This window comes from Rattus norvegicus, chromosome 8 (genome assembly GCF_036323735.1).
Source record: "Rattus norvegicus strain BN/NHsdMcwi chromosome 8, GRCr8, whole genome shotgun sequence".
NCBI lineage: Eukaryota > Metazoa > Chordata > Mammalia > Rodentia > Muridae > Rattus > Rattus norvegicus.
This window is the reverse complement of record NC_086026.1, coordinates 25,318,688-25,334,138: the sequence shown is the minus strand read 5'-3', so window position 1 is coordinate 25,334,138 and position 15,451 is coordinate 25,318,688. Positions and strand designations below refer to the sequence as shown.

Here is a 15,451-nt window from a genome sequence, read left to right as displayed (position 1 = left end):
GAAAACAACATTATAAATTCTGGAAACATTAACGAAACTTGAGTAAGAATATATCTGATGTTTTACATTTCCATATTTAATATATATGTTGTATAAACTTCATAGCATACAATTCTGCAGTGCAGATGGATGGTATAAATCATATAGAAAAATATAAGTTGAAAATTAATATAAAGATCATGTAGCTCATACTCAAGGCCTGCACAACGGAAGAAAGTGAAAGCAAGATGTTTGAATAATACAAGGTGGGATCCCAATACCAAAATGTGCAGAACATGAATTCAGTCCCCTACAGTCTTTTAGGAAGTGGACTCATGAGGTCAAAATAATGAAGCAAGTACAGGTATAATGAAGAGCTTTGGATATTAAATCTCACAGGGACATGCATGCTCATAGGAGGCAGTCCCTGATAATCCCTCATGAAATGTTTGTGATAATGGTGTTCCTTCATGACCAGAACCTTGTTTATGCAATTGATTTTTCAAAATCACACATTCAAAACTTCTAAATTTGGATTGCAGTTGGGCTGCTGCAGCATCCTGGTCTTTGTGCTGGTTTTTGGGCTTCAGAATTCTGAGAATCATGCTTTTGTACTTAATGCTTTAATTAGTGAATTATAACTTCAGACTTCAAAGGATAAGATTTCAACAAGTCCCTAGGTGTGGAAACTTGGTTTAAACTTGTCATCGATTTTTCCACTTTTCACCATCTAAGTCAAATTTATGAATAACATGGAAAAGAGTAACCAAACAGATTTTCCAGTATTCCTTCTTCTGGGACTGATAGAAGACACAAGACTGCAGCCTATTTTGGTCAGCGTGTTCTTTTCTATATATCTGGTCACCATCCTGGGAAATCTTCTTATAATCTTGATTTCTATCTATGACTCCCATCTTCATACCCCTATGTACTTATTTCTTTCAAATTTGTCCTTAAATGACATCTGTTTAAGTACAAGCACAATCCCAAAGATGCTGGCAAACATACAAGAAAATAGTCAAAGCATCACATACAAAGGATGCCTCACTCAAATGAGCTTTGTCTTAATTTTTGGTGGGATGGAAAACTGCCTCCTTGCAGTAATGGCTTATGACCGCTATATTGCTATTTGTCACCCGCTGAGGTACACAGTTATCATGGAACCCTGTTTTTGTGTCCTGCTGATTCTATTGTCCCTGGTAATTAGTGTTGTAGATTCTTTGATGCACAGCCTTATGGTGCTTCGACTATCATTCTGCAAACACCTAGAAATATCAAACTTCTTCTGTGAACTTCCCCAGATCATCAAGTTGGCTTGCTCTGATATTCTCATTGATAACATATTGATCTATCTTTCCTCATGTATATTCATTGGTATTCCTATCTCTGGAATAGTTTTTTCTTATGTTCACATAATATCATCAGTTTTGAGAATGGCATCATCAGAAGGAAAGTATAAAGCCTTTTCCACCTGTGGGTCTCACCTGTCAGTTGTGTCCTTGTTCTATGGGACAGGTTTTGGGGTATATATTACATCTATTATTATGGATTCATCCAGGAAGACTGCAGTGGCTTCAGTGATGTATTCTGTTGTACCTCAAATGCTGAATCCCTTTATCTACAGTCTGAGGAACAGAGACATGAAAGAGGCTGTGAGGAAATTCTTCAGTGGCATGGCTTCTTTTCTATGATATTTCGTTTATTGTGACATCAAATTCTAGAGTAAGTAAACTAATACTTTACTAAACCAAAATACACACTCTTCATACTCTACGCTTCTAATGGCACAACATAATCACTGTGCTATAATTATGTCAAAATTTAACACTTATTTTGTGTTCTGTGACTATATGACACACTTATAGGTATTTATACACAGTTTATATTCCCAAGTCCCACCAAACCTGTATGAACTACATATTTTGGTCTTAGAAAATATTGTTGTAGTACGGTCTCAACTTTGAATGTATAAGAAATGAAATAGTTAGGAAAATGCTGAAGCAATACTAAGCTTCAATTTAAAAGTAGACAATAGTTTTCTCCCAAGTGTACAACTGGGTTTATGAAGATGACATATAAATAACAATTCTATGTGGAACAAGGAAGTGGACATGTATTCTATGTGAAACTGTTACTGTGACATATTAGTCACAGTTCAAGTTACTGTGTGGTAAATATCACTCAGAAAATTTAATGTCATTATGAATTAAATAGATATATTATGGTAATATTAGTTGTGTTGGGTGATTTTGAGAGAATTATTATTGAATGGTGATGTTATCTTTAGATATAGCTGCACAAAACAATAATATTAATAGCATAGAAAAGTGAATAGAGTTGTTTCCTTATAAGAAATTTCATGGTGGAGTCTATATTTGAAGATATTTTTGTTTTCATCAGTCTTCCACGCAACTATCTTTCTTCCATGTACTGGAAATAGAATTCAAATTCAACAGCAATTTATGATCAGGATAGAAGAGGCAAAGACTAAGCATCTTTACTTGGACCCACTGAATAATGTCACAAAATATCATTTAACTTGATACCTTTAGTAGGTTGAGTATATCCAGATTTCAGGCCAGTAAGAGGGCTCAGTTGGTAAAGGTTTTACTGCTATACTTGATGATTGTACATTCTAGATTCCATATAGTGTAAGTAGAAAATCACTACCATAATTTTTACTCCGAGTTTCATATGCAATCCATAGAGTGTGGGACACATATATGTATGAACATATACACATAGTAGATAGAGAGATGATAGATGGTAAATAGATAAATAGATTCACTGATAGGTAGATAGATAGAATGTTAAAAATTATTATATAAAACTCATTTTACTGATAAAGGAAAAGAACTGACTCATGCAAGTTATTCTTTGACCTCTATATAGGATACTTTCATATGTTTGCTCATATACCTGACTGCAGACACACAATTTAATAAGAAAATGTCTGGAGACAATTTAATTCAAAGCTTTTGAAACTAAGACCACTTTAGATTATATTAGCTTTTATGAGCAATTGTGTGTCTTCCAGAAGAAAAACCAAGTTCTGTAGGAGCATTAATTCTTGGAAATATGATATACAAATATTACAGTGACTTTGTCTTCTGAGAAGTAGTAGATGTTCCTATTTTTATTTGCATTATAAGAAAATATATAATATTTTACTGTATGCATTTCTTCTTGATATTATGTACCTTGCCTTCTATTCAGATGCCACCTAAGAGATTAAGAAAAGAACTTACCAAATAAGAGAAAAAGTATTGATTAAGCATTGCCATGCAAACACCAAATCTGGAAAGTAGTGAATAGTTATGAATAAATAAAGCTAAAATATTTGATTTTATTCTTAGCTCTTTGCACAATGTGTTAATAACTTAGTAATCATTTAAAGTTTGACTGAAAGGTGGTATACACAGAAAATGTGGAAAAACAAGTTTGGAGGTACAGACAATCAAAAGAAAACCTTTTCTATATTGTTTGGACTTACAAATAGAAGAATTACTTTAAAGCAGTATCTCGTAAACTTTAAAATTTGTGGCAGCCCTCGGGAGACCACAGGATTTGCAAGATTGTTAATGCTAATTTGTGGAGTAGATTTTCATTAAGATTAGACATTATGGTCCAGTTCCAGACATGGAATAAGATATTGTGCAACTTGTTCATTTATTTTATATTATTACCACTGTTTTACATTAGGTTCAAGAAATCACATGGAATTCAGAAACCAAAGAGCCACTCCACAATTACTTTCTGATGGACTTATAGATCATCTCAAAACTTCATTGCCTCTTTTTGGGGGTATATTCATTCTACATACTTGTTTACTATATTATACATTATGAATAAAGTAACAATCAATTTTCTCTCTCAAGAATATCTTATCTTAAGTGTGCAATCCTTGCCCATGAAATTATAAACAATTAATTTAGTGGTGATTTAGTAGATCGTATATAAATGTGTATATATACATGTGAATATATATATATATACTTTTATGTACAGATGTGCAACAGTATGTATATTATATATATGCATATATATGTATATGTATGTGCATGAACAATAACGGAGGGATCATGAATTAGGTAAGGATGGAGGACAAAGATGAATTTGAGTTAGGCAGGAGGGGTGGGATTGATTTAGATGCATTATTCATACTTGCAAAAATTATAGAAATTTAATGAACTATTGAGCATAAAAGATTTCTCATTGGATAAGTGTGCTTGCTTTTCTCTTCTAGAGTACTTGGGTCAATTGCTTGAACCTATGTGAGAAATTCAGGTATTTGTAACTGCAGTTCTGACATTCCTATCAGTACCCTATGGGCAGCAGGCATGTACTTGGTATATAGATGTTCATGCAAGCAACACACCCAAACATGAATGTAAATTTTTAATATTTACTGCTACAGATATAAAATAATTTTTAAAAATTAATGCACTATAAATATAACAGAATAAAGGAATCTCAAATACATTCAAGAGGAAAAACTGAAATGTTTTACTAAGGCACAAGCAGAATTTTCTCATAGATAAGCTAATACCTGTTTTGATTAAGAATTCTCTGATGTGATCTTCCAGGGACTAAGCCACTACCCAAAGACTATACATAGATTGACCCTTGACTCCAACTGCATACTTAGCAGTGAACAGCCTGGTAAGAGCACCAGTGGAAGGGGAAGCCCTTGGTTCTGCCAAGACTGAACCCCCAGTGAATGTGATTGTTGTGGGGAGGGCGGTAATGGGGGGACGATGGGGAGGGGAACACCCATACAGAAGGGGACCGGGAGGGGTTAGGGGGATGTTGGCCCAGAATCCGGGAAGGGGAATAACAATCGAAATGTAAATAAGAAACACTCAAGTTAATAAAGATGAAAAAAAAAGATGAAAAAAAAAAGAATTCTCTGATGTATACACACATCTATCTTATATACATATATGTTTTTACACCTATAAACATAAAATATCAGGTATATAAAATTGGGGAGACTTAATATATTATGTTTATTTCACATAAGGTAGACTTTAATAACATTATTAAGAATAGGTGCATAGGGGTTGGGGATTTAGCTCAGTGGTAGAGCGCTTGCCTAGCAAGTGCAAGGCCCTGAGTTTGGTTCCCCAGCTCCAAAAAAAAGAAAAAAAAAAGAATAGGTGCATAATTTTGCATTTGATTATGTAAATATTAATGACATGATAACTGTTGACAGTAACAAAAATGTAGGTAATCAGAATCTATGTTTGTTGTTCTGTCTATAGTACAAAACCTGAGATTTTTCATTTTGCCATTCATTTGTAATTTTGTGATTTATATTTATGTAAATAATAAATATAAATACTCATAGAATTAAAAGGAAATGTGTAAATTATCAGTGTGTGATGTTGTAGGTCATTCTTACATATGTTAACAGGAATGATAAAATCCAAATAAAAATGTAGATAGATGTTGACATGTATGTGTACAAGGTATGTGGTATGGCAGTAATTTAGAAAGAAGAAAGAAGTGGAGCAAATGGCATCCCTAGGAGCCCTGTAAGTAAGAGAATTATATAAAAATAAATAAATCATACAGTGTGCTTTCATCATGTGTGGCCCAAGAACTTCATTAATGAGGGAGCTATTAATATTAGTGCCCAAAAATAGTCTATTGCTATTCCCTTGCCTTGTTAAATTCACCATGTAGCGTTCTAAACCTCAAATTGAAAATTTACCCATTATACTCAGGAGTGTATAATTTAGATTTTTATTAAAAAGTTTCCCAAATGAATTTTAATTCATTTTATTTTTTTGAGAACTTCACTCTGAATATGGAATCTTCATCATTCCATGCCACCCTCCCTTGACTCTACACTTCTCTAAACCCCTAATTTTGAAACAGTTATTTTATTTTCAGATTTAGGAACTATTGCAATTGGTGTCGGAGAGAGGGAAGTAACAGAAGATAATGGATGATGGAATAGGATCAAAAATACACTATATATAAGATAATGCATACAAACTGTAATATAATATAATGATTTAAAAATAGTAATTATTGTTTAATGTGGCCTATATGATATTACACTCCTGTTTTGTTTCACCCTGATCTCACTATATTTGTGAACATGTTCCTTTATTTTCCTACAATTTATATTTCAACTTATTTAAGAATTACTCATTTTTGTAGGATATTTCTATATGTTCTATAATTCATATTCATATCCATATGAATATCATCTATAATTTGTCTTACCATTTGAGAAAGGACAGAATAATTCACAACGTAATACGTTGCTGGACATATCAAGTTGAGCAACTGGAGGAAATGTACAAGGACTTAGAAGACATTATTCACATTTCCTTTCCTTTTATATATTTTTTTAATTTAAAATACTTCTATATTTTGAATTCTAATACTTCTTTTTCACCATTTTTATTGAATTTGGTATTTCTTGTTTACATTTCAAATGCTATTCCCTTTCCAAGTTTCCTGTCCAGCCCACTCACTGATCTCCCCCCTTCTATACGGGTGTTCCCTCCCCATCTACCCCCACTTAGCACCCCCCCATAACAATCCCCTACACTGGGGGTCCAACCTTGGCAAGACCAAGGGCATCCCCTTCCACTAGTGCCCCAACAAGTTTATTCACTGCTACAAATGAAGTTGGAGCCCAGGGTCAGTCGATGTAAGTCTTTGGGTAGTCTTTGGTTTAGTCCCTGGAAGCTCTCGTTGGCTTGTCATTGTTGGTCTTGTGGGGTTGAAAGCCCCTTTGGCTCTTTCAGTCTTTTCTCTTATTCCTCCAATGGGGGTCCTGTTCTCAGTTCAGTGGTTTGCTGCTAGCATTCGCCTCAGTATTTGACATGTTGTGGATGTGTCTCGCAGGAGAGATCTATATCCGGTTCCTGTGAGTATGCATTTCTTAGCTTCATCCATCTTACCTAGTTTTGGTGGCTATATACGGCCCACAGGTAGGGCAGCTCTGAGGGAACTTTCCTTTAGTATCTGCTGTAAATTTTGCCTACCTATCCCCACCTGTGGATATTTTTGTTCCCATTTTAAAGAAGGAGTGAAGCATCAAAATTTTGGTCATGCTTCTTGATTTTCCTGTAGTCCAAGCATTGCATCTTGGGTAATTCGAGCATTTGGGCTAATATCCACTTATCAATGAGTGTATATAATGTGTGTTTTTCTGTGATAGGGTTCCCTCTCTCAGGATGATATTTTCTAGTTCCATCCATTTGTCTAAGAATTTCATGCAGTCATTGTTTTTGATAGCTGAGTAGTACTCTATCGTGTAAATGTACCACATTTATGAACCCATTCCTCTCTTGAAGGGCATCTAGGTTCTTTCCAGTTTCTGGCTATTATAAATAAGACTGCTATGAACATAGGGGAGGATGTGTCTTTGTTGTATGTTGGAGCATATTTGGGGATATGCCCAGGAGTGATATAGCTGGGTCCTCAGGTAGTGGAATGTCCAAATTTCTTAGTAATCTCCAGACTGATTTCCAGAGAGGTTTTACCAGTCTGCAATCCCACCAACAATGGAGGAGTGTTCATCTTTCTCCACGTCCTCATCAGCATCTGCTGTCACCTGAGTTTTTATCTTAGCCATTCTGACTGGTGTGAAGTGGAATCTCAGGGTTGTTTTGATGTGCATTTCCCTGATGACTAAGGATGTTGAACATTTCTTTAGGTGTTTCTCAGTCATTCACTATCCCTCTGCTGTAAATTCTTTGTTTAGAAATGTACCCCAATTTTTAATTGGGTCATTAAACTCTCTGGAGTCTAACTTTGTGAGTTCTTTGTGTATTTTGGGTATTAGCTTCCTATTGGAAGTAGGATTGGTAAAGATCTTTTCCCAATCAGTTGGTTGCTGTTTTGTTCTGACAGTGCCCAGTGCCCATGTGTTCAAGACTTTTTCCCACTTTTTCTTCTATTAGTTTGAGTGTATCTGGTTTGATGTGGAGGTCCTTGACCCACTTGGACTTAGGCTTTGTACAGGGTGATAAGAATGGATCCATTTGCATTCTTCTACCTGCTGATCTCTAATTGAACCAGAACCATTTGTTGAAAATGCTTTTTTCCATTGGATGGTTTTGGCTCCTTTGTCAAAAATCAAGGGATCATAGATGTGTGGGTTCACTTCTGGGTCTTTAATTCTATCCCAGTGGTCTGTCTGCCTTTCTTTGTACTAATACCATAGAAGTTTTTATGACTATTGCTCTGTAATACTGCTTAAGGTCAGTGATGGTGATTTCTCCAGAAATTCTTTTATTGTTGAGGATAATTTCAGCTATCCTGGGTGTTTTGTTATTCCAAATGAATTTGCAAATTGTTCTTTCTAACTCTATGAAGAACTGAATTGGAATTTTGATGGGGATTGCATTTGATTCAGTAGATTGCTTTTGTAAACTGGCCATTTTTACTATATTAATCTTGCCAGTCCATGAGCATGGGATGTCTTTACATCTGAGATCTTCCTCAATTAATTTCTTCAGAGACTTGAAGTTCTTATCATACAGATTTTTCACATGCTTGGTTAAAGTCACACTGAGGTACTTTATATTATTTGGGGCTATTATGAAGGGTATCGTTTCCCTAATTTCTTTCTTAGCCTGTTTATTCTTTGAGTAGAGGAAGGCTACTGATTTGATTGAGTTAATTTTATACACAGTCACTTTGCTGAAGTTGTTTATCAGGCTAAGTAGTTCTCTGGTGGAACTTTTGGGGTCACTTAAGTATGCTATCATATCATCTGCAAGTGGTGGTATTTTGACCTCTTCCTTTCTAATTTGTACCCTTTTGATCTCCTCTTGTTTTCTGATTGTTATGACTAGAATTTTGAGAACTATATTTAAAAAGTAGGGAGAGAGTGGGCAGCCTTGTCTAGTCCATCATTTTAGTGGGATTACTTCAAGTTTCTCTCCATTTAATTTAATGTTTGCTGTTGGTTTGCTGTATAAGGCTTTTACTCTTGTAGCTATGGGCCTTGAATTCCTGATCTTTCCAGGACTTTTATCACGAAGGAGTGTTGAATTTTGTCATATGCTTTCTCAGCTTCTAATGAAATGATCATGTGGTTTTTATCTTTGAGTTTGTTTATGTAGTGGATTACATTGATGGTTTTCCGTATATTGAACTATCCCTGCATCCCTGGGATGAAGCCTAGTTGATCATGAGGGATGATCGTTTTGATGTGTTCTTGGATTCATTTTGCAAGAGTTTTAGTGAGTATTTTTGTGTCGATTTTGTGTGGGAAATTGGTCTGATGTTCACTTTCTTTGTTGGGTCTTTGTGTGCTTTAGGTATTAGAGTAACTGTCACTTCATAGAAGGAATTTGGTAGAACTCCATCTGCTTCCATTTTTGTGGAATAGTTTGGACAGTGTTGGTATGAGGTCTTTTGTGAAGCTCTGATAGAATTATGCACTAAGCCCATCTGCTCCTGTGCTCCTTCTGGTTGGGAGCCTTTTAATGACTGCTTCTATTCCTTTAGGATTTATTGGGTTATTTAGATGCTTTGTCTGTTCCTGATTTAACTTGGGTGCCTGGTATATGTTTAGAAAATTATCTCTTTGCTTATTTTTATGATTATAATTTAAATGCCATGTTCTTCCTCTCCCTTTCTACCTCCAATAGTCCTATAGACTCTTTCCAGACCTCCTTCAAATTCCTGTAGTGTACTATTTTATACATTGTGTGTGTATTATATATTATTATATATAATTATCCCATATATAAATTATTTATTTATCTCTATCTGGAGCTATATCTATTTCACCTGTTCAGTCCATTTGATGCCACATGCATGTATGTATATTGAGGGCTAAAAATGAGACAGCCCAAATATCAATCTCTCATTGTTGAAATTGATTATTACAGAGGCAGAACATAAACTTCTACTGCCTAAGATACACTTGAGACACAGGCCTAGAGACCTTGACCAATAATTTTTCTTTATCCATCTCCCCAAGGACTAGCTTTCATTGTGCATATAAGACCTCATATAAGAAAACAAGTAGTTCTCTCAAGCTATAATACAGAAGAAACATATTACTTTTAAACAATAAGAATCCAGACATTTTAGCCCAGTAACTGGACTAAACTTTGCCTCCATATCCCCTCTTATGGATATTAATGTCACCCCTTTTAAGAAGGGATGGGAGCATGTGCATTTTGGTCATCCTTCTTCTTGAGCTTCCTGTGGTCTGTCGATTGCATCTTGGGCAATTTGAGCTTTCACACTAATATTCACTTATTAGTGAGTGCATACCAAATGTATTTTTCTGGGATTGGGTTGCCTCACACAGGATAATATTTTCCAGTTCATTCCATTTGCCAATGAATTTCATGATGTCATTGTTTTTGATAGCTGAGTAGTACTCCATTGTGTAGATGTACCACCTTTTTAAAAATCCATTCCTGTGTTGATGGGCTTCTGGGTTCTTTCCAGCTTCTGACTATTATATATAAGGTTGCTATGATCATAGGAGCATGTGTCTTTGTTGTATGTTGGAACATAATTTGGGTATATGCCCAGGAGCAGTATAGATGGGTCTTCAGGTAGTAGAATGTCCAATTTTCTGAGAAACCTCCAGACTGATATCCAGAGTGATTGTACCAGTGTGCAATCCCACCAACAATGGAGGAGTGCTCCTCTTTCTCTACATCTTGTCCAGCATCTGCTGTCATCTGAATTTTTTATCTTAGCCATTTTTACTGTTTTGAGTTGGAATCTCAGGGTTGTTTTGACTTTCATTTCCCTGATGTCTAAGGATATTGAACATTTCTTTAGGTGCTTTTCGGCCATTCGATATTCCTCATCTGGAATGTTTTGTTTAGCTCTGTACCCCATTTTAATAGGGTTATTTGTCTCTCTGGAGACTAACTTCTTGAGTTTTCTTCCTGTTTTTCCTTGAGTAGAGGAAGGCTACTGGTTTGTTTGAGTAAATTTTATATCCATCCATTTTGCTGAATTGATTATCTGGTTTAGGAGTTCTCTGGTGGAATTTTAGGGGTCACTTAAGTATACTATCTTATCATCTACAAATAGTGATATTTTTACTTCTTCCTTTCAAATTTGTGTCCTTTTACCTCCTTTTGTTGTCTAATTTGTCTACCCAGGACTTTGAGTACTATATTGAATAGGTGGGATTGTTTCAGATTTCTTTCCATTTAGATTGTTGTTGGCTACTGGTTTACTGCAAATTGCTTTTATTATGCTTAGGTATTGGCCTTGAATTACTGACCTTTCTAGATTTTTATCATGAAGGGGTATTGAATTTTATCAAATGCATCTCAACATCTAATGAAATGATCATGTGTTTTTTTTTCCTTTGAGTTTGTTTACATAGTGGATCACATTGATAAATTTCCCTACATTGACCCATCCTTGCATCCCTATGATGAATCCTAATTGGTCATAATGGATGATCCTATTGGTGTGTTATTTGATCTGGTTTGTGAGAATTTTAGAGTGATTTTGGCATCAATATTAATAGGAGAAATTGGTTTGAAGTTCTCTTTCTCTGTTTGGTCTTTGTATGGTTTAGCTATAAGTGTAATTGTGGCTTCAAAGACTGAATTGAGTAGTGTTACTATTTTGTGGAATAGTTTGGACAGTATTGGTAATAGGTCTTCTTTGACTCTCAAAAAGAATTCAGCACTAAGTCCATCTGGTCCTGGACATTTTTTGGTTGGGAGACTTGTAATGACAGTTTGTATCTCTTTAGTAGTGATGGGATTCTTTATCTGATCCTAGTTTAACTTAGGTACATGATATCTCTTTTAAAAAAATTGTCCATTTCATCCAGATTTTTCTGTTTTCTTTAGTATAGGCATTTGTAGTTGGATCTGATGGTTTTTTTATTTCCTGTGTTTCTGTGGTTATATATTTTGTATGATTCCTGATTTTGCTTATTTGGATACTATATCTATGCCCTCTGGTTAGTCTGGCTAAAGGATTATCTATCTTGTTGGTTTTCTCAAAGAATCAGCTCCTGATTTATAGATTCTTTGTATCATCCTATTTATTTCTGCTTGGTATATTCAGCCCTGAATTTGATTATATCTTACCATCTACTACTCTTGGGTTCATTTGCTTTTTCTTTTTCTAGAGCTTTCAGTTATGCTGTCAAGCTGCTAATATATATTCTCTCTAGTTTCCTTCTGGAGACATGCAGAGCTATGAGTTTTCCTCTTACGACTGCTTCCATTTTGTCCTATAACTTTGGGTTTGTTTTGCCTTCATTATCATTAAATTATAAAAAAAGTCTTTAGTTGCTTTCTTTATTTCTTCCTTGACCAAATTATCATTGAGTAAAGCATTGGTCAGCTTCCATGTATATGTGGGCTTTTTGTTATTTTTGTTAGTATTGAATAGCAGCTTTAGTCCATGGTAATCTAATAGGATGCATGGGATTATTTCTGTCATCTTATATCTGTTGAGGCCTGTTTTGTGACCAAATATATGGAGAATGTTAGAGGTGGTAATATGAGGTGCTAAGAAGAAAGTGTATTCTTTTGTTTCAGGATTTAATATTCTATAGATATATGTTTAAATCCATTTGTTTCATAGCTTCTGTTAGTTTCACTGTGTCTCTGCTTAGATTCTTTTTCCATGATCTGTCCATTGCTGGGAGTGGACAGATCTCACACTTTTTTTTATGTGAGTGTAGTTTGTGCTTCGAGTTTTAGTAAAGTTTCGTTTATGAATGGGGGTGCCCTTGCATTTGGAGCACAGATATTAAGAATTGACATTTCATCTTGGTAGATTTTTCTTTTAATGAGTATGAAGTGTTCTACCTTATCTTTCTTCAGAAATTTTCATTTAAAGTCGATTTTATTTGATATCACAATGGCTACTCCAACTTCTTTCTTGGGACTATTTGCTTTGAAAATATTCTACCAGTCTTTATCCCAATGAAGTGTCTGTCTTTGTTACTTAGGTACATTTCCTGTATGTAGCAAAATCCTTAGTCCTGATTAGATATCCTGTCAGTTAGTCTATGTCTTTTTATTGCGGAATTAATCTCATTGATGTTAAGAGATATTAAGTTAAAGGGACTTATACTTTCTTTCCTTTTTTTCTTTTTTCTTTCTTTTCTTTCTTTTTTTTTGATAACAGTGAAATGTCTATCTTCTTTTGTGCTTGTTAAAAGAAGATTATTTCTTATTTCTGGCTTTTTCCAGGGTTAATTTCTCTCCTTGTATTGAAGTTTTCTATCTATTATCCTTTGTAGGCCTAGATTTGTGTGAGGATATTGTGTAAATTTGATTATGTCATGGAATATCTTGGTTTCTCCATCTATGGTAATAGAGAATTTTGCTCAATATTGTATCCTGGGGTGGCATTTGTGTCCTCTTATGCTCTGTATGACATCTGCACAGGGTCTTGTAGCTTCAGTAGTCTCTGGTGAGAAGCCTGTAATAATTCTAATAGGTCTACCTTTATATGTTACTTTCCCTTTTCTCCATTACTGCTTTTCATATTCTTTCTTTGTTTTGTGCATTTGGTGTTTGATTATTATGTGATGGGGAGAGTTTCATTTCTGGTCTTGTCTATATGGAGTTCTGTTGGCTTCTTGTATGATCATGAGCATTTCTTGTTTTACATTAGTGAAGTTTTCTTCTATAATTTTGTTGAAAATATTTACTGGAAATTTGAGTTGGGAATCTGCACTCTCTTCTATATCTATTACCTTTAGGTTTGGCCTTCTCATTGTGTCCTGGATTTCCTGTATGTTTTGGGTTAGGATCATTTTGCTTTTTGCATTTCTTTGACTATTGTTTCAATGTTTACTATAGTATCTTCTGCACCTGAGATTCTCTTTTCTCTCTTTTGTTTTCTGTTTGTGATTCTTGCATATATGACTCCAGTTCTCTTTCCTAGATTTTCTATCTCCAGGCTGTCTCCTTTTTTGATTTCTTTATTGTTTCTATTTCCATTTTTAGATCCTGAATGGCTTTTTTCAATTCTGTCACCTCTTTGCTTGTGTTTTCCTGAAATTCTTTAAGTGATTTTTGTTTCCTCTTTAAGGGCTTCTCCCTCTTTACCTGTGTTCTCCAGTATTTCTTTAAGGAAGTTATTTATGTCCTTCCTAAAGACCTCTGTTATCATCATGAGATGTCATTTTTAAGTCAAGTCTGGCTTTTCCTGTGTGGTGGGGTAGTTAGGACTTGCTGTAGTGAGAGAACTGGTATCTGATGAAGCCATCTAGCTTTGGTTTCTGTTACTTATGTTCTTTTGCTTGCCACTTGCCATCTGATTATGACTAGTTACCTATCTTTGCTGTCTCTGACTCCAGCCTGTCCTTCCTATGATCGAGGTTGTGTAAGAACTCATTAGAATCCTGTGATCCTACAATTCTGAGATCCTGTGATCTTGAGATCTTTGTTGTGTCCGATCTCCTCCAAGTGGAGTTTTCTCTCTGATTCTGTGATCCTGAGTGTTTCAAAGCACCTCTGATACTGGGTGTGTTTGATCACCCAAAATCGGTGTTGTAATAGTAAATACAGAGCCAGCACCAAATATCTGTTCAGGTGACTGGTTTAGACCAGAAGGCAACTATATAGCTAGCTGGGTGGAGGTCCCCGGGTCCCTGAATACTGGGAGACCCAGTTACTCCATATGTTGGTGCAGGTGTTGGGGCAGATATTGTGGCCTCTCCTGTGATCCTGGGTATTTCAGAGTACCTGGGATTTTAGTAGATTATTTATATATTGCATACGTGAAAATAACATGATTTATTAGGCATTGTTAAAAGTTAATGTGGATCATATTAACATCAAATTTATTCTTTGAGTCCTCCCCATTATGGGTCAGGTTATTATGGACATTCCTTTGTCTATACTGCTAATTATAATAATTATAATCACCTTTTTTTGTTGAGCAAGTGCTTCCTTGTATATCCTACTTCAGGGCTCAATTAATCTCACTGCATTTAATTTATCAACTGACCACCATCATATCTGATCATAAGTTATTACACAGAAATGGGGCTAAGACAGAGAACTTCAAGTGTGCTGGTGCTCCTCTCACAATTTTTTGTCTTGAAGGATTAGTGATGGTAAAGTTTTCTTGCCCTTCTCATTGTGGAGGATAAATTAGGCTTCACCCAACATATCTATGCTAGCCTTGCAAATTCTCTCAACCTTAAAATTCTTTCATAAGTAGTAAAAAGCTGGATATTAGGAATCTCTAAATCCTTTGCATTAGGGTACATTTTGATAAATTCAAAATTTTGAAAGAATTTTTATCATTGTGAACTTGCACACTTCATTTACTTGATAGCTATTGTTACCTCATTCTGTGATGTTAGAAGTTTGTAAATATTAATATGGAACACATTATTTTGACTTGTTAATTTGACAAGAGTCTCTGGAAGCAACAACCCGCATAGTTAGTTTTCTTATTTTTTGCCAAAATTATTGAAAGTTTTACACACAGTATCACCAAAATCCTTTCAGCTTACAGCTAGTAAATT

At 35.0% G+C, this 15,451-nt stretch overlaps 1 protein-coding gene across 1 annotated transcript; it reads left to right on the top strand.

Moving 5' to 3' along the window:
• The first annotated feature begins 731 nt into the window (after window positions 1–731).
• Window positions 732–1,670, top strand: Or7g31 (olfactory receptor family 7 subfamily G member 31). Its single transcript, NM_001000876.1, has one exon. The coding sequence runs from the start codon at window positions 732–734 to the stop codon at window positions 1,668–1,670; it is 939 nt and encodes a 312-aa protein (NP_001000876.1).
• The last annotated feature ends 13,781 nt before the right edge of the window (window positions 1,671–15,451 follow it).